The sequence below is a fragment of the Orussus abietinus genome, unplaced genomic scaffold, assembly GCF_000612105.2.
Source record: "Orussus abietinus isolate OABI.00-Male unplaced genomic scaffold, Oabi_2.0 scaffold5, whole genome shotgun sequence".
In the NCBI taxonomy this organism is placed as follows: Eukaryota; Metazoa; Arthropoda; class Insecta; order Hymenoptera; family Orussidae; genus Orussus; species Orussus abietinus.
The window spans coordinates 1,067,815-1,092,319 of NW_019394929.1; the positions used below are offsets into that span (position 1 = coordinate 1,067,815).

At 47.5% G+C, this 24,505-nt stretch overlaps 2 protein-coding genes across 9 annotated transcripts in view; both read right to left on the reverse strand.

The window, feature by feature from the left end:
- LOC105701186 (tropomodulin) overlaps window positions 1-21,126 on the reverse strand; it is a 70,421-nt gene extending 49,295 nt beyond the window's left edge. For 3 of the 8 annotated variants that reach the window (XM_012427690.2, XM_012427692.2, XM_012427693.2), the window contains exon 1: window positions 20,009-21,126. In XM_012427690.2, coding sequence (XP_012283113.1) covers window positions 20,009-20,140 — 132 coding nt within the window. In that variant the 5' untranslated portion in view covers window positions 20,141-21,126. Of the gene's footprint in view, window positions 1-652; window positions 1,374-20,008 lie in introns of those variants that run through there. The other 5 variants (XM_012427695.2, XM_012427696.2, XR_001104183.2 and 2 more) reach the window with 4 other exon arrangements.
- Window positions 21,127-21,275: 149 nt separating this feature from the next.
- On the reverse strand, window positions 21,276-24,505 carry LOC105701187 (methylthioribose-1-phosphate isomerase). The gene is made up of 5 exons (XM_012427700.1): window positions 24,337-24,505; window positions 22,875-23,110; window positions 22,581-22,789; window positions 22,204-22,412; window positions 21,276-22,016 (listed from the first exon to the last, which is right to left on the reverse strand). The coding sequence occupies exons 1-5, from the start codon at window positions 24,466-24,468 to the stop codon at window positions 21,678-21,680; spliced, it is 1,125 nt and encodes a 374-aa protein (XP_012283123.1). The 5' UTR covers window positions 24,469-24,505; the 3' UTR covers window positions 21,276-21,677.

Consider the following 24,505-nt stretch of genomic DNA (forward strand, 5'->3'; position numbering starts at 1 on the left):
AAGATCCTACAGAAATCGCCCGCGCATTCTTGTCACGGTACACGCATTTATCTATTCATAGGTGGAAATCTTGGGCCGGAAGATCCCCATACGTCGTATTGGCAAAAACGGAGAAATCTGCATACATTAAAACGTGGACCGAACGAAGCGCTCCCATCTTCAGCGATCCACGTCGTCCTTCAACTTAGGAGCGCAATAAAATATGCGACTACTCCAAATGCGTCAGATGAATGTAGGGAAATAGTTTATATACATACGAGGATGTAGACGTGCACAATTGTAAGCAACGTTTCACCGTGTTCCCGCTAAAACCTCCCCGCGCAATTTCCTGACTACTAAAACGTGCCGAAGTCGCAACAGTCGCGGGTTATAATAGTTAAATAAATATTATCTTCTTTCACACCACATCCTGGTAGCAAGGAAGAAACTGCACCGCAACTTAAGCCCGTTATCACGTATTTGACAATTTCTTCCCGCTTAAGAAATAAATTAAGGCTATATCCGTGGAGGGATTTTTCAATCAAACCGCGTTAATTATTAATAGACGGTAAATTAACATCCCAATGACCAGCGCTGACATTTTCCGAAATTTTAGGTTTTATGGAATGAACCCACCGCATGGACAACGTGTCAAAGTTTCCTCCAGCCTTACCTCCCTCCTCGTGGTCGTCTTCGTCGTCGTGGTGGTGGTCTTCCTGGTAGTCTTCCTGGAGCCCATCGAGGAAAGATTTTCGTGGGGCGAGTCCCAGTCCTGAAAGACCTCGGTAGTCGCCATGATTGCAGTCTTTCGAGTCTCTCCTAACTCCTCTAATTCCCTTTCCCAAAAATTCCGGCACTTCCGGTCTCCTGACCTCACACGGCAACCACGGAGAACATGACGAATTAGTTCACGAGGATCATCCACGAGTGTCCAATTATCCAAATAATTCTTCGAAGTCGCCAAAACGGTGGGAGGAACCTCCTCGTCACATCCAGGACCTCCAGGGATTGGTTGAAAAATTCTTCTAGAATTCTTTAAGAATTCCTATAAAATCCGGACTTCTTCGTTCGAGCTTCCAGCTTCCTCCAAACTCGTAGTCGACTCTTCCCCGGCGAGTTTCCGGCACAGTGGCCGCCTCTCCCAGCGGCGAGAAAAACGAGCCGATCAGCTCCCAAGAATAGATGTCGACTCGTCGATCGGTGGTCAATCGGTCCCGGCTGGCCAGGATAGCCCCAGCTGATCGGGAGCGGTACCAGGCAGCCAGAAATTCGGCGTTTTCCCTTAGATGGGTCCTCGGAGTCAAGGGCGATCCCGAGGGCTGAGGGTGTGTCCCGGATATTCCTCCGTCCCGGTGTGCGCCTTGCGAGGAGAACCTCGCGCGACTGAAGAGGAGAAACGCGTCTCTCCCGAAGCGGACCGGCGCCCCGTCGGTACGATTCCAGAAATACGGAGAAACAAATATAATTAGGATGGCGATACACGACGGGGATGCCGAGTGGCGCGACACGAGCCGAGCTTTACAACCTGTGCGGTAGACCGGGCATGAGATTAGAGTACTAGCTAATTGAACGAGTACACGGATCGATCACCGATCGGTCGCGTCATATCAATGACAAACCACCAAAATGATAATTTCCAAATTCTATTAAAGCCCAATTGTTATTATTTTTCATAATCGTTCGTTGTCCCCTATATCGCTTTGTTATGAAAAGCTTCCTTATCAGCCCTGGCTTTGGTGGATCAGCGTCGACCAGCAAGCTTTCGATCAGATTTCAGATTGATATGTTGGTGGATCGTTGATAACGGTTTGTTAATTATTTCACTTGGAGGAAAATGTCGTCATTAGACGTCACTCCCGTGGGCACGCGTGCTGACGTGACTCACGGCATCGGAGGCGCGTCGTCACGGGAGAATACAGCCTCGCGAATCGTGGCCAACCTCGGGGCCATTTTATTGCACGCCGTAACGACTGCCTCTCCGTGGGTAGCCATACTATTAATACTATTAATACTATTAATAATAATAACGGCAGCAGTAAAACGTCATTAGGACCGCTCCAGGAAAGTCGAATGAGTTACACGTCGTGGGGCAAATCGAGCGGTCGTCTCGCGGATCTTTTGACGTATCATCCCTCTCCTTCTTATCGATTACTCCTAACATATTCAATCGCAATAAAAAAAATATGTATATAATAAATGTACCCATCTCTCTTTTTAACATCACATTTTATAAGGGACATTTCAGTTTCTTCCAGAAATTTGTTAACTTCTGCCGGAAATTGAAGTACAGCGATTAGGGACAATTTGATGTATTTATTAATTTTATAATATATTATAGGATCGTGATGCCGATCTGCATGTCGCGATTTGTAAGATACATTAATTCGCGTACGGTAGGAAAATCCGATGTGATGGTTTGTTTAACGTATTAAAAAAGAGAGAGAGAAAATGTGCCGTGAGCACCGCCCACGCACGGTGTACCTACACTTGTCAGCATCTGAGATGAGCAATTTAATACATTCGTAATTGAAGAAACAACTTACGACAGGCGCTCGTTGCCAAATACTCATTAGTACCCCGCCACTTCCTCCGTGGAGATGGTACATTGCCACTGCTGCAGATAATTGAATAATTATAGTACCGGTGTACATATAACGAGTAACAAAAGCATAACTGCCCGCTCCACTTGAGAAGCATTGAATTATTACTTCTTCTTCGTAGATCGAATTTATCCGGTATTTATAACTCTAAAAATGTACGTCGATTATCTGGACAAAGCTGTATGATATTCTATAATTTTCATTCTATTGTTATACACACTTTATCTGCATATATCTATAGCGAGTTAAATTACCACGCTTAACAAAGCGTCCGACAGCTATTTTCTATATAAACGAAATGAATTCATGCAAGTAGAAAAATCTCGCTTTAGTCAGCCGTTAAGCTAAGTCCTTAATAAATGTACATCGAATTGCATAGCCATAGGAGCCAAAAAATTGCGACGGCGATCCAATTAAAAAGGAATAATTAATTGTCGCAAGCGAGTAGGCTGAATTCACGTAAGTAGAAAAATCGCATTTTGGTCAGCTGATCGAGCCCATAACACTGAATTACCAGAAACATGAAATGTAAACCTGGAAAACTACCAGACCCAGTCAAGACGAGTGGTTTCAGATGACTCCGCCACAGCCAAAAAAAAAAAAGAAAAATGCGCCGGTAGTGTTAACAAATGTGCATCGAATTGCACGTACGTAGGGGTTAAAATTGCGCGCAGATAGGATCTCGACACGTGTAAAGCGACTTCGAGTTTCCGTCAGGATAGTCCGGGGATTAGTGACGATCCGATGAAAGAGCATCTGGCTCGCGCAGCCGCTTCGCGAGAAGTACAATGCGTCAGCGAGAGCGGGACGCTCTTTTGTCGCGGGGCGTCGCGACGCCCGCGGCGCGAGGGACAGCAGGAGGAACGTCTTCGCGAGTCCGCGACGTCTCATCGGATAACAAACGGTCCATCGGAGTGACACGGGTTTTGGATGCCAAAGGCCACCGAATTAGCCGGTTCCAAGGATTAATTCTTTCGACGTCATCAATGGCGGGCCTGGGATGCCTCCCATTGCCGACGCCGGGCGTCGGGGTGGGTCTAAATTCGAGCCTCGCATTTCGCGACCATTATAAATAGAGACAGGGGAACGTATCGCCGATATCGTACAGGAAGAGGTCGAATCGAATGGTCGAACGATAATTCCCCTTAGCCGCACCTGCCATCAAGTATAATTACTCCGTTAACTAGCGTAAAGTGTCGAGCGTCACCGCCACCCCTGACATATCAAAGTTGCCAAGTTGATATCGCAAAGATAGTCATCTACTTAACTAATATATGGATATCGTTTCTCTGGCCGCGGACGTTGCGAATCCTTGCATCCGAACTACTCGCGGATACGACGTTACCGTCAAAACAAGTAATTCATACTTGCCAGTAGTGCTTTCGATTCAAGCTCCACGGAGACAAAGTACCGAGTCCGCTTGTACAGAGCCCAGTTAGATTACATAACGATAAGTAAGAGCTGTAGAGATTAACGCGAGGGAAATAATTCCCGATTCTCGATTTTCCCTAACATCGGTGGACAAAGGAACTTGCTTAGGATAAATTGTTGCAATTAGAGCTATTAATCCGTGGTGAAAAAATTCTCCCTTCCCCGCGTACTGCCTCTTTCTTCCTCGCTCGTGCCAGGAGATCGCGAGGCTTTTCCCGCGGAAAATTCGGCGCATCCAAAAGGCACGCGTACCTACGTGGCCGCGGACCTTGCGAATTTATTTCGACCTCGTTTGCATACGTGCCTGCATGCATCCCCGTGTATGGGTACTTAAACATCTCCAAGTGTCCGGAGTGTTGCGCGCTCGCGCACTCCCATCGGTCCGAGCGCGTTTGTTTGCGAACGCAGAAATAATATTTGGCACGGCGGGCCTTCCGTTTATGTAAGAGTTCGCGGATAAGCGAGGCTCGGGGCCATCTTCAAGTTCTAGTTTGTCCTTTCCGCTCTCTTACGCCGAGCCATTAATCTGACCCGCCCACGCCGGGATACAAAATCCCGTCACGCGTTGCGAAACCATGGAAAATTGCGCAGACTAGTCTCCGGGACTTTCCCGATACAAATCCAGGAAAGTCCCTTTCTTCGGCGTCCCTAAAGTGCCCCGCTTACTTCGCTTCCTTTATCGTCGCCGACATTTCAACGGGAGAAATTAGAATTCCGATCGAGGCACGCAGAAGGCAAGGGGAAGATCAAGATCACTCTCGAGAAGGATGCTGCAGAGTCCTCTTCGCGGTTCCTAAAATGCGATTTAAGACCCCGGAAGGTGCGTCCGAATCTTAATTTATAAATAACTATGTATACATTTGCGATGTAATCGCGGGATTAGGGGAACTTGGCAACTCTGAGGTGATAAAAAGTGCTTCGAAAGAACCGAAGACGAGCGAAGCGAAATTTCCGCGATCGCTAAGGGATTCCTCTAAAATTCATGATGCAAAAAAAAAAATGCGGAAGGACGTCTAATATTATTTTTAGTACTCAGTCGATTAGGGATCGTGGTCATCCAAGAAATGGAGAACAATTGGAAATTAGAATTCCGGTTGGCAGTGCAGAAAGTCGGACGTGGAGAGTCTTCGGTCAGTCATGTTTGTAGGGGAACCAGTCACGGGGGTTTCCGGTCAGTCGTCATCGTAAAGAACGTCAGAATGGGGAGGTTCTTTCTTTGGGATGCGGAGGAGCAGGGCGTCTCCCATTGGCCGGTCCCGGTGGAGCTTTTCTTGTCCACCCCGTCGGAGAGGACGTGGGTTGGCAGGTGCGACCGCATGGAACCAGACGACGTCGCAGCTGCGACGAACCGCGACGGGTATTCAACTCCTGGCCTCCTGGGTGATTTAGCGTCCTCTTCCGAGAAGAGATTTACCACTGGTAAATAGCACGACCGGCAATCCTGGCGGGCCCGAGGAGCGACGGCTGCCCGGTCGAATTATTCGCTTCAAGGAACAAAGCGAGCGTCATCTTCCTCCTTGTCTTCGGCGCAGTTGCAGGGGAATTAGTCTTCTAGTTCCCTCTCTTCTGGGTTCCGGTAGCCGCCCTTTACCTATCGCGGATCTCAATCATTCCGGGATTTAACTCGTCGCGGGGATAAGTCGGCTTGACTTACCGATTCGAGCTTTCATCTCGGAACAATTGCCGGTGGAGAGCGTAATGGCCGATCCGACTTATTGCGCCCTTCGAGACTTCAAACGCCGGCTTGAAAGTCTCGCGAAAGACTTACGATCTCTCGTGATCACCTCCTTTTCTCCTTTCCAATTCTCCACGCGACTCGCGGGACTCCGAGGGATACGAATCTCGCCAATTTGGCAATCGCCGATGTTATTAGCAGGAGTAAGAGATGAGCTTTTGGTGCGACCATTAGTGCCGCTATTAATTACCGTCGGTGAGACTCCATGTACCGAGCTTACGGCGCGAGCAAGACCTCCTCGTAATTCCGGGACTCGCCGTTGTTTACAGCTGGCAGCACCTGTTGGGAGCTTTCGGCCAGAAGGAAAGCTCGACCGAGTTGAGCTCTCCCACGCACCCGACAGATGGGGCTGCCAAGCTCCAGATCTCGGCAGAAAACTGGCGGGAAGAGCTTTCGAAAGAGGAAACCGACCGAAGACGACTACCTTCCGCAATTCGGTTTTACAGTTTACATGAATGTATAAAAAAAAGTATGTCTTTAAATTTCTATTTAATACAGGGAATCACCAAGATAATAAAAAAGACTTGGATTTCACGAAATTCAGGATAGATCTTTTGTATCAGAAATACCGCCAACATGAACAGCATATTTAATAAATAAAACAATTTTAATTTCGGGAATTTCCAGAAATCTGATCGATGCGGAGTGACGCAGACTTTCGGGTTTTGAAATTTCGATGGATTTACAATCGACCCAAAGAGACGTCGTGGATAAATTTATCGACCCACTACCACATCCAATATGGCCAATAAATATACATCGTAGTGAATAAGACGGTTATAGTCCCGCCTCTCAATCTGAAGGTCGTACCTGCGAATTTCGCGCACGAAGATCTTCCAAAGCGTGCGTTGGTAATAATAAATATATCCCTGGAATCGTACCGAGAGTTTCGCATCTTACGCACGAGCTTTATTGCTTCCGGAAGGAAGCTTCGACGTAAAGCCGGTGCGTCTCAATCGAGGGCGGCATTGGCCGGACCTTAATCGGCCTTCTTTCGGCTCCTCGACTTCCGGCGCAGTTCACGCGAATTTACGAGGAGTTCACGTCGAGGTAGTTTGGCAAGCGCTCGAAGGAGACGACGTCTTCGTCCTCCCGGTTCTCCATCGATCCTCGAGTCTCGACTTTCGCGGTTTCGCGAATTCGCTGACGCGCGACCCAAAAAAGCTCGGAACAATATTTTCAAAGCCTCCTGCACGCGGTTCCGATTTATTTTCTCAAGAGCTCACCTACGAGTCGCACTTATCCCAGCACACATAAGATTGACTCCTGCGGGGTATAGGAATAAAAATACAAAGCCAGAAATACAAATACCCGGCCCCACGTTTCGCGACATCAAGCCCTTAAATGTTAAAATCATTAAAATCATTCTAATTCCCCCGCGGTAAATGTTCACCGTTAAAAAAAACCACCTCCCAGAACCGCTGTAAAAAAACTTATTCACCCGCATAAAAATTAGGATTAATTTGAATAAATCCATTTGTACCATCCAGCGCCGGATAAAATAAAAAAGCATTTCCTTCTCGACGATATCTTGCGACGAGGAGAACCGAGGCGCCGCGATGCTCCTCTCGGACGGAGGCGTCTCTTATCCGACCTAGTCCGAAACTTTATTTGACGCTAATCGGCCATCTTAAACCCCCGCGCGTCGCTGTGACATCTCCGTGACACCGCGACGCGTCGCGTCGCGGAAATTGGATTTTCTTAATTCTCGGCCCATTCGAAATGCGGCAACAAATCCTATCGGGCCGCGAGGTGACTTATTACGTAGGCATTACATAGGAGGCATATGCTAGGTGCACCTGTAAGTAGTTGCGACGCTAAGATGGCGAAAGTATCATGCAAATCTCCCGGAAGAATTCCCCTTTCCCCGGGACGTTTTAACGTTCGGCTGGGATAACTCAGCTCGCAATTTCGCGACATCGCGGTTTAGATTGTGCTGCGAGGAGCCTCGACTAATGTGAGTTAACAGCGGCGTCGGTGAAATTCCCGGAAAGCGTCCCCGAAATTCACGTTTCTGCGGTATCTCGGCATATCTTCGGCGCCACGTGGTAACACGTATATTCGCTGTTAAGAGCCGGCCTGCTGGGCCAAGTCAAAATGAACTTGTCGCGAGACCCGCCGGGATTAATGATTGCAACCGGCCCAATTAATGCACCCATTTGTTCCAGGCTGCAGGACCAAATCGAGAAAGTTTCCACCGGTCTGTCGCCGCTCCACAAATCCAAAACTCGCGAACAGGCTGCGCCATAAATTCGGAAATATCGTGGAACTCGGCCACTTACGATCCGAAAGAAGACAAAAGGTCCATTTCGGTGAATCCGCAGAGGGGAGAATTAATTCCCCGCGATGGTACGCTCGGAAGATATTCACTCAAGAGATCTGGAAATCCCGAATTTTGGGAACCGGATTCGCTATAAATTCTTAAATACAGGAGGAGTCTTCAATTCATTGAATATGAATGTTAATGCGAAGTCCTCGATTCCCAGCGGAAAAATAGGCAAAAAATTCATCTCGGTTAATTTGGAGACGGTTTCAGTTAATTGATCGATTAATTGCAGGTGATGCGACCAGGAGACGTTTACTCTATGGATCTGCAAATCGAGTTCACGGACCGGATTCGCCGAGTATGAATTTTAACGAACCGAGGAATTTCTCAATTTCCGGTGTCAAGCGAGGGGAAAAATTATTTTCCATGAAATTAGAGACGGTTTAATTGACCCATCATTTCCAGGCGATCCCAATTGAGGGCCATTCAAGAGCCACCGAGGACCGCGGCGTCGCGACGCTCCGTCTTGTCACACTTCGCAACATTGCTCGAGCACGACCGCCACTTTATACGACGTCGATAGGCGTCGCGGCGACATCGCGACACGACTGGCCAGGGCATCTGGTACAAAGTAAAGCGAATGGCCCGTCGAAAGAGCGGATCCGCCGAAAGCTCAAGCCCAAGGAAAGCTCGGCGTCGAGATGCGCGTTAATTAAGGCGCCGATGCGTTTACACGGCTTGCGGCGTCGCTCGGCACTTCGTTTACGACCCCAGGAACACCGAGCTTATCGTCGAATAAAAATCATGATAAAAGCGTGAATAAAGCTCCGCGATGGTCGCACCCCATTCACGTCCCGAGGTTGAGAAAGGAGTCGTCTAGCGACCGTCTGGCTCTGCAAATGCACGTCCTTTGAAATTATCTTATCGGATAACTGCGAATCGCCATTGCCCCTACCGATGAGCATTCAAATCTCCATTGATTTTATTTAATTTCGTCGATTCGAGGGCGGATCATTTTAATTAAGCACTCTGGGCAGGGTCTCGAGGTGTTACCGCGGGAATTACGTCGATGCCGGGTTTGACGATAATTCCGGTATTTTTATTCAAACAACGAGTCGTTAAATGGAGTCACTCGATCGGCAGAAGAGCCGACGAAGGACACGTTGCAGCTTCGAAAAGTTTCCACGGGCGCAGGCGTCCCGTGCGTTGTGTGATATTTTTACGCATCCCCTCCGTCGCGCCGCCCTTTGCGTCAGTGATGTGGCCGCCGAGTGCGATTCTTTTTTATTTACCCAAGAAAAGTGTATTTCCGACTCAGACCTTCCCCAATCGACCTTCGATAGTTGCCCAATCGGACGCCGCCGAGACTTCTTCGCGCTAAGTCAGCTCTCCGCGAGGCTCGACTCCCTCCACGAATTTATAATATTAATTTTCTTATTGATATTTTATTAATATTAATTTTCTTATTAATATTTTATTAATATTAATTTTCTTATTGATATTTTATTAATATTAATTTTCTTATTGATATTTTATTAATATTAATTTTCTTATTGATATTTTATTAATATTAATTTTCTTATTGATATTTTATTAATATTAATTACCTTATTAATATTTTATTAATATTCTTCAAGTATTAAATATTCTTATCATAATATAATATTCTTCAGATATTAAATTATACCATGGCACATACTTTTTCCGTCAAATCCTCCCCGTTATAAGTATCGCAAAATTCGCTTAGTTAATAATTGAAAATCTGATTTATTTTACGGGTTTCTTGAAACACCATCGGTACGAAGGCACATTCGTTGTCGATTTCAATTGCCAAAAATTGAGCCTTTCCCCCAGCTGTGCTGCCGGTGCTTCTTCGGGAGCATTGTCACTCACGACGAAGCAATGCACCGCGCTGTCGTCACCATCTTAGTACCGGCAATGAATTCCAGTACATAACCAAAGTGAAGAACCGAGCTAACGGACGCCGCTTCGAAGTTAACTGTCAGTGCTGACAAAACGGGCAAGTTTCGGATGAAGTAGTCTCCCTCTAGGTGGACGTACCCTGGTACCGCGTTACCGAATCATTACATTACAACAAGTGCGGATTGACCGAACAGACGCTAATAAGGCCTCCTCGTGAAAGCATCCACTGTGAATGAAAAAAAAAAATTGCTAAAACATATAAATATGAAGCTAACTCAAAACCGACCTAGTTACAAACAATACAAATGCTCGTGTCGTTCCTTCGAATCTAAATCAACATTCATTAATAGGTAAAATTAAACGATTAGAGGCAGTTTTCCGATCCTCGCTTTGAAAAAAAAAAAAAAAAAAAATACGACACGTTGAATATCCAAACGGCAGGAGTTATGGGCCAACCCAATATAATTCCCTGTGATGTGTAGGGTGTCATGAGATCCCTAAAATCCGGAGTGCCGACGTTTATAATAAATGTCCTTTTTTCTTTTTTATGTCTTCCTTAATGGGAGGCTAACCCAAACTCAAGACTGACCGAGAACACAGGAGCAGCTCGGTTCGGCGTTAATAGTCGGAGATTAAAAATACAGCCGACCTTTTTATTTCGGGATGCTCTCTGCTCGGGAGACGGGAGCACTGACACCGATGTTTGGACACGTGCTTGACCCGAGGCTGACAACCTCTTTGTAGTTGTCCCAACAACGAGGTGTCCATCGAAGAATCCTAAGAACGTCTCCCTTCCTCCAAGACCGATCGACCCCCTCTCCCCCTTCGCCCGCGATTTCCAACCCATTAGATACAACCGATGATTATAGTCCCCCATTAAAATCGTATGACGTCCATTAAGACTCCCTAAATTTGATGAGACTTAATAAAATCGTAATAAAAATATAGAGACCTAGTAACACGTAGATTAGTGTTGTAATTATCCTAGTACCTCGGTGCTTAATTCGGGATTCGAAGATCCCTGTAGCGAAAGCATGTCGGCGAAAGACAGCCATATCGAAAGGGTTGACATTTTCGGGACCATCTTCGACCGTGACCGAAGGCGTCGAAAATGGCGTCGCCAGAACGCGTCTGCACCCCCGACCGATTTCTTAGGGCTACCCTAACTGCGTCTCGAAATTAGAATGCAAGGACAATGACTCGCGTTCAGCCAAGACCACTTCGACATTTCGGACAGCTGTAGGTAATTCGTTATACGTTATATTGGCGCTCATCCGCCATTAAGACCGGCGCTTTGCCTCGACGCCCGGCGTCTTGAATTGCCGGCCTTCTTTCACCTAATTTCCGAGCCCAGGGCGATCCGTTTCCGTACCGTGCCCTGGTCCCGACAATAACCGGAACCAGTCTCCGATTGGTCCCCTGATTACCAACGAAATGATGACTGCAAGCAAAGAAACACAAGAGGCCCAAAAGTGGCGCCCAAAGATCAATCGTTCACGAAATTTCGTTTCAACCCTTAGAACGCGGACATGGAGACTATGAGGAAGGTCCTGACCCCCGTGAAATTACATTTTTTTCAGAGAAATTAAAAATGCTTGTACAATGAAATTCTTGAAAAATTGAATCGACTCACTTTTTGAAGTTTCATAAAACGAGACCTCTTTTGAGTCGGTTTAAACCTAAGTACAAAGATCATGTGCAATTGTTAGGAGGAGCTTTCTGCTTCCCCCGGAAAAAGTCAGCTGACGATCAGCTGATCTCGGCGCTCGTTTCGATAGCGGGGTCGTAGGAAAATGGACCCAAAAAATGGTCGGATCGGACCCATTGTTCCCGGAATAAGCGAGTTGGTCTATTTTTGCAAGCCGGTAAGGGGCATCGGCATCGAGTACGGTCACCTCTCTAATTGAGACGCCGGAGGCATCGACCAGAAACGCAAACGGAAACGCGAGGAGGCTCATTAGGAGCGTTCGCGGGTTCGGGTGCGCACTGAGCGAGCCCTCGGCGAGTTTAACGAAGCAGCAAGCCGTCTTGTAAGGAGCGTTGTTCCGACCCGACACGACGCGTGCAAGGACCGAGTCGCTCGTTATTTCGTCTCCTCGGTCTGAGTCGGGGTTGCTCAGTCCTAAATGTCGGACGCGACGCCCCGGGAACGAGGCTGACATCTCGAAAGGTTTCTCCGAATCTCGGGGACCCCTTTTTCGAAGTCCCCTTTACGTCCCCGAGGTGTGTATTTTCGGAAGGGGTCGATGCAACGTCGCGCGGAAATTTCACGTAATTACCCCGAGAAAGAAAGAAATCGACCGACTCAAAGAGACATGCATTGCGACAACGAAACCCCGCGATCGGATGCGTCCGAAGAGATGTCAGGGCGAACAAAGGAAATTCCCTTAAATTAACCCTAGAATGTCTCTTCTCGACGGAATAATTATTTCTTGCAATTATATACGATTCGGGCGACTAATCTTTTCTTTTCTGTCAGTGTATCCTTTTTTTTAAGAATTTTTAGCACCTAAAATCCTAGCCGAATCTTTTGCAATCCACGGAGGAAATATTGTACAACGTAATTGAATGAAGTCAACTTTAAAAAAATATATATATGTACCTATGGTTAAGTTCTGACGAGGACGGTCTCAGTAAGAGACCGTTTCCATCTCCCCCACGAAACGTGGGGGAAAATGACTACGGTATTTTCCTTAGGACTATTCTAGGCGTTCGTAGGGGCTTTACTTAAAACTTATGCGAGCAATAAAGCCGGGAAGAAAGAACACTCGTCGAAAATAACTAAATCCCAATCCCTAATTCACTCCGTCGATAGTTGCGCAACCCAAGTGACGGGCCGACGTAAACGCCGAGACATGGCGACCGGTGGCTCGGTTAAACGTTTGTTTTACTTCCTCCGTGTTTCTGGGTTATGTTTACGATTGGCCGGACAACCGTCGGCAGAAACACGATGAAACGAGGAGGGACATTCGAGAGAAGAGCGCCACGGCATTCGTCAGCTGAATTCCCTCCCGAAAGTCGCAACGAGAGCAATCTTCCATAACCGGAACGCCGAGGCGATAAAACCGAATACTCGAGAGAAACACTCGAAGAAACAACTTGGTACAAATTTTTTCCAAGTATAATTCCTTTCTTCGGGTAGTACCTCGCGATAAATCCCACCCCAAAAGGACGATTCGCCGAGGCTCGTTTTCTCTTGGCTCTCGACGTCCACTTTGGATTATTTACGCCATGGCCGTATTCCTTATGGTCCTCTTTAGCGTTTCTATTTAGCGTATGATGTATATCTAGCAATATGGACGACGACGCTGGTCGGCGCCGTCCATACCTACGCGCCAGGGGAACTTCTCATTAAACATTAATTACGCACAAAGACCGTCACCTAAAACCCATAAAAATTTCCCTTTGAATTTGAGCGTCTACGTCGGGACTCTTCTCTCGATTCCTGGGATCCGATTCCCCGGTACATACGATCAACTTTCCCACGGGAAATTCACATTTTCGTACGAGACTTACAAATGTTGATCAACGACGCGAGTTTGTTTGACAATGGAAAAATTTATAATGAGAAAAAAAAAATTCGGATAAATTCAAGAATCGAATTCCCGGTCTTAGAGATGCGTTCCAGGCATTGGTGATGCCGAACTTCGATGAAATGTCTAAAATTGGTATTTATCTCCGATTGGACTTTTGTTTCTCTACAAATTTCTCGTTCCTTTCCCTTTCTTTTTCCCCGACCAAATCGACGGTCGTTAGCACCTCTCTATCCTCGACTTCCGGGTAACGCGGGGCGAGTTCGCACGTACGCCCCGGCTTCTTGCATCGGGTTTCGAAGATTTCCAAAAATATTGCCAGCCTCGGGAGAGGACGCCCCTCCTGGGCCTGTCGTTGCGCCGTCGTTGAGCGCCGAGACGTCGGCGTTGTAATTCAAATCGGCAAAGACGTTGCCAAGGAGGCGGACAGCGAGAGCCGTGAATCCTCGTCCTCCCGAAGATGACCGGTTTCGAGCACTCCACAGCGAACCTGGTCCAAATACGACACTCTCGAAATACACCGACGCCAGAACGGACACACCCCTTCCGCGAGGAATTCCAATTTCGGCTTGTCCGGAAAGGAGTTCCGCGATTTCGCACCTACCTACCGATCCCAGCCAAATCGCTCCACGTGGCAAGAGTCTTTCTCGCTTCCGGTCGCGGCCTCAGGATTTCCAGGTTGCCGTCAAATTATTGGAAAAACTACGGCTCAGTCCTGAATTTGGACAGCCGCACTCTGCGAATCGATGACTTCCGATCCATCTAGTGGTATATTTTGTTAAAATAGATTGACGTGGGGAATTTGTCGAATTTTTAAAATCTAGTGGTATATTTTGTTAAAATAGGTTGACGTGGGAAATTTGTCGAATTTTTAAAATCCAGTGGTATATTCTGTTAAAATAGGTTGACACGGGAAATTTGTCGAATTTTTTAAATCTAGTGGGATATTCTGTTAAAATAGGTTGACGCGGGGAATTTGTCGAATTTTTAAAATCTAGTGGTATATTCTGTTAAAATAGGTTGACACGGGGAATTTGTCGAATTTTTAAAATCTAGTGGTACATTATTTTAAAATAGGTTGACGTGGGAAATTTGCCGAATTTTTATAAACCTCGGGATAAGTTACCCCGACAATGGGATGATGTGAAATGTGGCCCGAAACTTGGTTTGAAATTGTTGCCACGGCGGAGATTTGTGGACCTTGCCAAAAGGATTCTCTAGATCTCCAGTCGCGCCCATAAATACGTCCCGACGCTGACACGCCGAGGTACGAAATGATGCACCTTGAAGTCGAGAAGGAAAATCAATGCATCCGCTAATTAAGAGACCCCTGCACCGTATTCCATCGTTAAGAGTTACAGAGGGCGGTTAGCTCTAGACAAATGCGATGAATATATAGGTATTGACTTTCCCTTTAATTTTTAAAAACTGCCCGACGGTCCTCGGTAGTATTAAGGGATGCTCGCCAGACCAAGGGAGGATTTACGAATCAATGAGAATTTTGGGAAAAGTACGATCACACAGGTATAGCGAAGCATTAAATCATCCTCCTCAATGGTCGACGTTTCGAAAGAGAAGCCTGGCATTATGCACTCGAATTTCTAGTAGTCAATGGACCTTGGTACTTGGACCAAGGATTTCAGACTTCGCAGTAGCATCCTGTGCCAAGAGTCCGTCCGAGAAAGGCGAGCAAGTGCACGACATCAAATGACGCTCAAAGTAAACGATGACGGCGGGGCAAACAAAAGCAAGAAGACCACGAACTCTTGGAAATCCTCCCCCGAAAAAATACCCCACGATGCAACCAATCGCCCTCACATCCCAAAAAAGTCACATCCCCATCCCAACATCCTCCCGCGCAAGAAAAGCCCCCCTCGAAATCCATAAATACATCTCCCATACCCAAATCAATCCTCAAACCTGTATCCTACGAAAAAGCCCCAGCCACCCATCTTTCCAGCGTTCAAAAATATCAAATAAATTCCCCCAAAAAATCATATCGCACTTCCATACACGCGAGGGCGCACTAACGATCGACATACACCGGCAGAAATTCCCCCTACGACGAAGGTTCCATTTTTGAGGGCCATGGCTGTAAAACAATGTCAATTTCAGCAGCTTTCCTCCTCGCCAAGAGGAGTTGAACCCGGGTCCATGAAAGTCCACCGCGGGATTTACTGCCGTACCAGTGAACCCCCGAGCCCCTTTCATCGCCTGGCGCCCAGGAAGGTGGAAAAAGGTATCCAAAAAAAATTCAAGCGAGTTCGTGACGAAGTCAGGTAACGTCCAAGGCGAGCGATAACGCCGTTGACATAACGTCACGGCAACGGAGCGACGCAGCCCGAAACGATCCGGAACAGTAACGGGGATTGCGAGGGCCGTCAGGTCGGCGAGCGATGCCAAGAAGAGGGCCTCTCCGGTCGCGCCCATAAATCTGTCGCGATCCTAATGCAAGAAGGAACAGGACGGTGCACTTAGGGGCCGAAATGAAAATCGATATATCGCGGTGGGGAAATCGTCTAGGAGCGACGAACACCCGAGAAGGTAGCTCCGTACCGTTTGTCACTTCAATTAACCGACTCGCCGGCTTCGTGTAAACCCGGACCCGTACAGACTGCCCGGTTTCCCCGTAAATTACCCCGGGAGCTTCTAACGTCCAATTAATCATCGTAATTTCCGTAACTTGCCACGCTGATTCACGCCTAGGAGAGCGCCATTGCCCCGGAAAACCGAGCTTCTCCAGGAAGCCTCCTACAAGTGGTCGAAGAGGGGAAAAAGTGACGATAAGAAGTGCACCTCGACAAGCCTTATCTAGAGTGCATCGACAGGTCCTAAAAAGGGGATTAGAAATACTGGCAGACGGTTCAGTCCAAACCAGACCGATAGACATCGTTTCTAGAATTTTTTTCTTTTTCCTCAATTTTAGAGCCAAAGCACGTGACCGAAGCTTAAGGGGACGTGAAAGTGGCATCCGAGGTGGCGATCGTTAATGGAGCTTTTTTTCCGAACTCAGTGTACCGAATCGTTTCAAACCCTACAACGCGAATGCGGAGGCTATAAGGAAGATCCTGAAACCCATGAAATTTCATTTTTAATAAAAAAAAAAAAAAACATTGAAAATACCTATAAGCAAATTTTTCAGCAATTCAAATTTCATGGGTGTCAGGACCATCACCTTAGCCCTCACGTTTATCAAACTTCCCCACTTTTATTTTGTCTTGTTATGTTTAGAATTTTCGTGGATAGAGAGTGCCGATGTGGAATTTTTCAAGTACCCGATATCTGACATTACGGGGATGAAAATTGGAACGAGGGCCTTTCTGATCGCTCCTTTTGGGACTTTCTCGGTTAATTACCCCTCCTAGGGTTTTAACATGGGAACGCGACGTTCGGTCTCCTTTGGTCGGCACTTTCGGCTGTAAAGTTGGACAGTTAATGCCAATAATGCGAGGCTCGTCGAAGCGGATACGACGAGCCGCAGACGACGTCGAAACGACGTGGAGTCTGGAAGGCGCCCAGGGGCGTTAAATAGAACTTTTCCGAGCTTTTCCAGGTCTTGCTCTTGTTGCAGCCGGCGAAGAATAGAGAGCTTTTATAGCCGCGGCAATTATTAGAGCTCGAAGCCGACCATAGGCGATTCCCTCGGTCGAGCAAAGGCATGGAGGGAAAAGGGGCGAGAAAAGAAGAAGCTCCGAGCATCGGTGGTATAGGTTCTAATACCGACGACAAAAATACCCGGGGGAGGCGCTAATGTGATTACAAAACAGACGTCGATGTGTATTTCTAGCGATTCCTGGCTCGGGAACTCGCGAAACCCGAGGCTTCCTTGCAGTCGAATAGGAGCGAGGAAGCTGTCGGAAGTCGAGATTGACCATTAATCGTATAAATAACGCACCGAAACGTAAACACCGGGAATACTTAACCGGTCCAGGCCTTCGCGAATCTCCCCTCTAAACGGCGAAATATCCGGCGTCTTTAATTACCCGGAATTAACAATAATCCCCAGAAATGTACGTGCCTTACACATAAAAGTCTAAATTTACATCTGGATCATCGGAGCACGATCGCCGCTCTCGAAGCGATATATTATATAAAAAATACCCCGTGGATGAATAAAAAGTTAAGTACATAAAATAGGGGATTGAGGTAACGAGGTGAATTTCGAATTTCGGCCAGAGGTATATGTAACAGCTGGCGAGGCTTTTTGGGGCACTTCCCATAATCTCCAATTCCACGTGGAGGGGTCTCTCTCTCTCTCGAGGACGCTAAAAATCAATTTAGAGCATCAAAACACGACCGCCCGTCTAGAGGTTCGAGGTTTCGGAAAATATTGCAGAACTCTTGGCAGGGGTCCGCGCATTGTCTCGCCGAGGGGTTCGAAAATGGCGAAAGAGCCTAAGGGCGCGGAGGATCTTGCCGATCGCCTAGCTCGGCAAGTTCGACGACCGTCTCCGTCATCTTCCACCTGTATCTCTTTTCGGGAGTTCGATAGCGATCCGGAGAAGTGATTCCCGAGGGCGAGTCGGCCCGGCCTCGGCGCTAATTTTATAAATTCCGGGATCTTCGATCCCCGCCGACCTGGCGGCAGAATTTCACCCCGAACTTCGAGAACCTTTCCTCGGGCCTCCGAGAAGGAGCGGCTTCGCCGAATTGTCATCGCTCGAGAATACGCTCGTAGAAATAGAGATAGAGAAAGAGGAGAAGAGAGGAGAGGCCCTCGTCGGCGAGAAGACACGGTCCATCGAAAGCGCATTAAAAGCGGCCGAGAATACATTCTCTACTCGGCTGGTCGATACGCCATCCACTTAAGACGCCCAAATTATCCGTTCGACTTTGTACTCGACTCGAATCGACGGCTAGAAGGCACTCTCTCTCTCAAGAGAGAGCCGCCGATCCGGGATAATAATTCCTCATCGGTTCCCAAAAATATTTACGAAACGACCGAGCCCTCCACCTCCTGCCGCCCCCTCTCAAACATCGAGAATTAATATCCCCATCAATTTTCCCCAGCCGGTGCAAGGTATGGTTTTCCCGGATCAGTATAAATCGACACCGTCGGGTCCGTTTCTTCGTGAAATCATCCGGTAGACGTTTCGGGTGCGCATAAATCTCCCAGATAAATATAATTTTTACATAGACATCGCCGAGAGATCGGTGCTGACGCGAGCGGCGGACCGCGCGTGTCATGAAAAAAAAAAAAAAAGAAAGAAAAACCGCGTCGCGGAAAAAGAAAGAGCGATTCTTAGGGCCCACGAGTGAAAGGAAACGCTTCATCAGTTTGCGGGATACCTGGGGCCGACATAAGACGATAACGCGGATAAGCGGACGGAGCGATCGGAAATCTCCGTCGGAAAAGAGCGTCTCCCATCCGGCCGGTCGGTGCCGTCCTGAGGTCCGCGGTTCCCCGATGGCGGTCCCCGTTGCCAATTCTAAAAGCGTCTTTGACAATGACGTAAAATCCCGGCAAATCGCGCGCGATGTTTCCGCCGGTCGGCCGCGTTCTCGGCCATCCAGGCGGATCTTTCGCCGCGGAGGAAGCTTTCCGCGTAGCGGAAAACGGCGAGCACCTTTGCTTCCCTCCTGCTCTGCCGCCGATTCCTCTCGAGATCTATTCCCGGACCACCGCGTGCACTTTATAAGCCCCGGAGGAGTCGCCCACGTTAGGGATATAGAGGAGGAAAAAGAAGATGATAACAGCCAGGCCGTCCGGTACGGTTTGATAAAGAGGAACACCCGATAGCGGCAGTAAGCGACTAAACGATTTCGGGCGGACTTTCCATGAAAGTCAGTAAAACCAGGGAATCGACTCCTCGATTCCCTCATCGGGCCTGATTAGGTTCCTAGCTACTTCGATTCCACTAATTTATGCGCTGGAAAAAATTCATCCCCCTCCAAGTCAGTTATCCTCGGTCGCAATAAGAATGGCACTTTAACGGGCGACCGAAAGAAACTTGTTTAAAAGAGCTATCAAAAAGCCTAAAGGTATATAACACCCTGGCGGTTAAGAAGTTGGGCAAGACCAGACGCGAGGACAGTGATTGACACCCGGACTTTTTATCGGCACCTGCTCTTGGAAAATCGCCCTCTCATTCTGCACCAAGAAGGGAGCTGGTCGTTTCAAGGAATGCCTAAAAAAGAGCAGCGGATCAGGTGGCAGTGTCAGGGTTTGACAGATTGGTTGGCAGGGACGGACGCGCCGAGGTGGTGAATAAAAATGACATGTCATTGCTAGAAGGTCGCGACGACTTGGGAGTTCCTTGCCGGACGTTATTCAAGGACGAAGGTATATAAAATAAGCTTTCCCTTGGTACCCGAAGATCTACTACTCATGGCTAAATAGTTCCCCAGCTTTCTACATCCAGTCCTCGGAGACTAATCCACCTCACAGGGTTCATTCTTTAAGAGGTATCGATACCTTAACCCTCTTCGAGAAGCACAGTGGTCGCAAAGCCGGCTACCCAAAAAAGGGCAGACTTTGTAGGTAGGAATCTAGTTCCTAACGTCTGGTCCCTAAAGCGTCTAGTCTCTAGTTGTGACTTACTTCCTGGATCTTGTAGCTGGTGCGGATGGTCTTGCGCCTGGTGGTGGTCATCTCGTAGGTCTCCTCGACGGTCGGGGCGTCGTCGGCCTCGGTCGGCGACGCGACCGGACTGACGGTATCCATCACCTCCATCCTCAAGGGATCGGTCTTCCTCCCAGGGCCTCGGAATCTTGCGGCACTCGCGGACACCACCTCGCTCCTTCTTGCCACCAGGACTCGCAGGACACGTTACGCAACTCGCAGGGCACCGTATCTCCTCTTCCTCCGACGGGACCGCGTGCGCCTCGGTCCCCGGACTCGTTGACTGAAACCTCGGGTTCTCTGTCCGCGACTATTCCGGGATCGTCTGCGCTTAACGAAGAGACTGGCCGGACTAACCGGAGGAGAGCGGTCGCGGGTCCTCCGAAACCCGGCGTGCGCGTTCACGGCTAAAATAGAACCGCGGTTTTCCCTTAACTCGCGACGTTCGCGTCGATCCTGCCGAGACCGGACTCTCCTCGCCGCTTTTTCGCCTCCATTAATAACCGCATGGCCCGGCCACGTGTAAATAACCGCGGACTTTCTTAGCGGGCGCCTCGATGGGCACGTGTCGACGGTCCCATCGAGGCCTGTTGGGAGTCTTTTACGACGCTTTTATGAACCAGCTCGGTCCGGTCCAGGATCCGAGCCTGGTGCCGATTTCGCCGGATTTTCCTGGTCACGAGTTCATTCATGGGGCGCTCGCATTGTCGCGCGTCTCGAGATCAAAAGAAATACCTATATAGGTTCGTTACAATAGCGCTTGGCGAGTACAGAGTTAAATTTCTAAAAAAAATGTGTACACTTCTGTCGATAGAGTGGGGGATGGTTTGTTACTTGAAATTTGCAAAGATCGGTTTTAATGATAGATAGACCGGAGTCTTCTTCGTTCGAGGTAGACTTTGGGTATTCTGAGGTCTCAACTATGCAAAGCGAGTAAAAATCCACGGTCCAGGCTCGCGACTTCGCACTCTATGATTTTGCAACAGAATATTAAGATACGTTTCCCCGGTGTGCGTAATGAGCGCACGCACCGCTGAGATTTGTAAAGTTAAATGTACTGGACGAAAGTGACGGGGACAAATTGGAGGCAACAAGAAGAGTAAGAATCCCAAAGTCTCTATCGAATCAGGAGGGTACACCTGTTAGCTGTGTCACGGGCCGCTGGTTAGAGCGCACGGATGTCGGTCTTAACCCTCGGTTAAGTCCGAGTCGCGAGAAAGATGACGGGTCCAATGATCGAGTTAGATCGGCGCAACGTCATTCACATTTATATTTTCGTTAATTCACATAAGCGCGCGCGCGGTTCATGCGAATCGGAAAGTTCTTATAATACAAAATTGCGGGGCGAGGTGTAATACAACAGGCACACGATGCTTCCTCGGTATCAATAAAAATCGCTCAGGAAGGACTGCGACTAAACGGAACGATGTGACCCCCCTCGGTAAACTGTCCTGACTACAAATGGCAAGACGTTGTCAACGCGTACACGTAGTCTTTGACTCATGGCACTGTATCAAAATGACGATCACTAATAAACGCTAAATGCATCACAATGGTGTCGAACTTTGAGCATGTCGTACTTGCCGCGTTACGTGGAAGCGGCCAAACTGATACCCGAAAGGGACGATTTAACTCTAACCTGCATATATTAATAAGATATAGAATTAGAAAGTTCCGTCGATTCGTCGGTAAGGTCCGAACGAGCGTCGACGCCGTCCGTGACGTTCAACTTAATTAGTTCACTCGGCTTGTAAACTCCTACTTCCGTTATTATCCCGGTGATAAGGCTAGCAGGTGTTACATCGAATGCCGGATTCCAGCATTGTATCCCCGATGCAGCTATTCGTTGATCGTTTATATGCGTCATCTCCTTTTCTGGTCGCTCTTCGATGACGATATGGTCTCCACTCGGAATGCTGAAATCGATGGAGGTTCGTGGTGCTGCCACGTAAAAAGGCACGCCGTGGTGTTTCGCGACAATCGCAATCTGTCGGTAAAAGTAAGATAAAGTTAAGAGATTCGTAATTATATTCCAAGCTCATCGTAATCGTTCCCTCTAACTTTCATCTGCTATGAAGAGGAATGAAAGCGCTCAACGTTATCTGCCGATTCAAGTCGAGCACGAACGGTTGACTCTAACGGTGTTTACCGTGTTTCAAAAATAGACACGATACCTGATAAGTTCCAATTTTGTTAGCCGTGTCTCCATTAGCAGCTACTCTGTCTGCACCAAGGACGACGGCGCTGATAGTTCTTGACTTCATTAGTGCTGCTACCATGTCATCGCATATTAATGTCCCTGGGATTTTGTCATGAACTAGCTCGTACGCGGTTAATCGTGCTCCTTGGTTATAAGGCCTTGTCTCCGTACAGTAAACATGCTCTGTAACAAGCAATTGTTGTCCTATTCCAATTTCAAAGGAATGAAATCTATAAAAATACATACACTAATGTGCGGCCAAAGTAGAAATATATCAGATCTTAACTCGTGTATTCATGAGAGAACGAAGTCGTCGGATTACAATGTAATTTGACACAAGCAATGTCTTACCAAGCTTTTTCTTCTCCTGCAAAGATCTAATGACACCCAGAGCAGTACCATATCCAGCTGTTGCAAGGCTACCCGTATTGCAATGTGTCAGTACCCTGACAAGGCCATCGCCAGCGCTATTCTTCAAGATTTCTCGTGCTCCATAGTCACCGATCATTTTATTGTCAGCGATGTCTTTCTCAAGCATGGCCTCTATTGCCCTGATAAATCTGAAAAAAGGATGAGAACACATTTTATATAACAAAAACCATATGTACGTTGTTAAAACCAGTAATATGTTCGGCAGGTCGGTACTTTGCTTTCATCTCAACAGTTGGGATAGTTTCATCTTCGCTTAGATTATTGGAAAGAGATATCAATTCCTCGGCTGCTATCTTGATATTCACAGCTGTAGGTCGGGCAGACACCAAATAATTGAGTTTTCCCTCTATTTCTTGGCGCAGAGTTTTCTTATCGTTGAATTCTTCGTTTTGGATTTCAGCTACCAGACTCAGGCAGCCAACAATAGCGATCGCTGGTGCTCCCCGGACCTAAAATATATTTAACGTATTAAAAAGCCATAAATTATTACTTCTAGCATCTAGTAATCTGCAAAACATTGAGATGCATTACATCATGCAGGTAATACACAGTGCAGCGTCATCTATGGGCATCAATAAGGTTGACAGGACTATCAGTCTAAGTAAAGAATGCCTGCATAAAAATGAAAACTAATAAATTACTGCCGCATAAAGTGACAAACATCTATAAATGTCATCCATGGAAAATACGCGTTACGAATAACACTTGATTTGCAATTTTCGATTCTCCCTGAAAAATTTAAACCATCTCATGTTTTGTATTAAAATTGCATTCATTGGACATCGAGCATCTAACGAAGGAAAAAGACAATTCTTAGTTGACACCACAATCAAATTTACTCATCGAGAAGTATGTGAGAAAAATAAGGCCTACTTTGTATAAAATATTTCTTTACTACTAAAAGGCAAATTTCCAGGTGACCTTTCCTTGATTCAATTCCACGAATTTTCCCACGCTGGCGTTAACAAATGAAAGGTTCCCGATTTTAAAAATAAACGTCCACAGGGGTCAGGTAAAAATAAAAAAGCACTCTAAATTATCGACATTCCGAGGTTTAATAAAATTACAATAAAAAATTGGAATACTTCCACTGTTTCACAGAATTATCGAGCCGTATCAGACAGCTCCATACCAGAGCACCCAGGCGATAAATTAAGCCTCGAGTTCATAAGCCTGCTCGATTACTTCCGACATATAATAACGATAACGAGCATTACATCTCGCATCACCGAACGTAAGGCAAAATCAAGCTTCCCATCCCTCAAGCACGTGACACAACTACGCCATTTTCCATACAAACGTTTTAAAAACTCGACCATAAAGTGGTCCATCGCCTTACAAACAATTTAATTAAAATCATTACCGAATACCTCCCGGTAGGGCGTCCAAAGATTCGGCATTCCTCGCATTCCAGGCATGCCTTTCGCAGAGTCGAGGAGATTCAAAAATGGCGAGCCGCCCTGCCGGCACATGGCTCGTGCTCGGATACTATTCACTGTCGTCTTTTTTTATTAGGAAGGCCCCTTTCCCGAGAATCGAATCTCCCGTTGAGTACTTATCTCATAAACTGTCAAACGACCCGAGAGTGCGGCCTCCCGGGTGCAAGGGCCGGCCTATCCTAACCTAACCTAACCCGTCGCGCCGGACGAGTTGCACGGGCGCGACGTCGTCGTACCTGCATCTTGTTGATGGCTTTCCAGCCGTCCTCCACCCCCTTCACGACGACGTACTTGGAGACGGCCGGCAGCAGCCGCTGGTCCAGGATCTCGAGCCGTCCATTGCGCCATTTGATCGCCTCCAAGCTCATCTCGCAGGATCCGCCGACTAGGTCGAAGTTGCCACGA

Bases quoted from the DNA above. Each gene is read 5' to 3' on its own strand.
- LOC105701187 (XM_012427700.1), bottom strand. From the start codon at position 24,468: ATGAGCTTGGAGGCGATCAAATGGCGCAATGGACGGCTCGAGATCCTG. The intron at 22,790-22,874 runs GTACCGACCTGC...TCCTTTTTTCAG, and splicing joins ACTGTTGAGATGAAAGCAAA to ATTTATCAGGGCAATAGAGG. The intron at 22,413-22,580 runs GTAAGACATTGC...TGCTTGTTACAG, and splicing joins GCAGGAGAAGAAAAAGCTTG to AGCATGTTTACTGTACGGAG.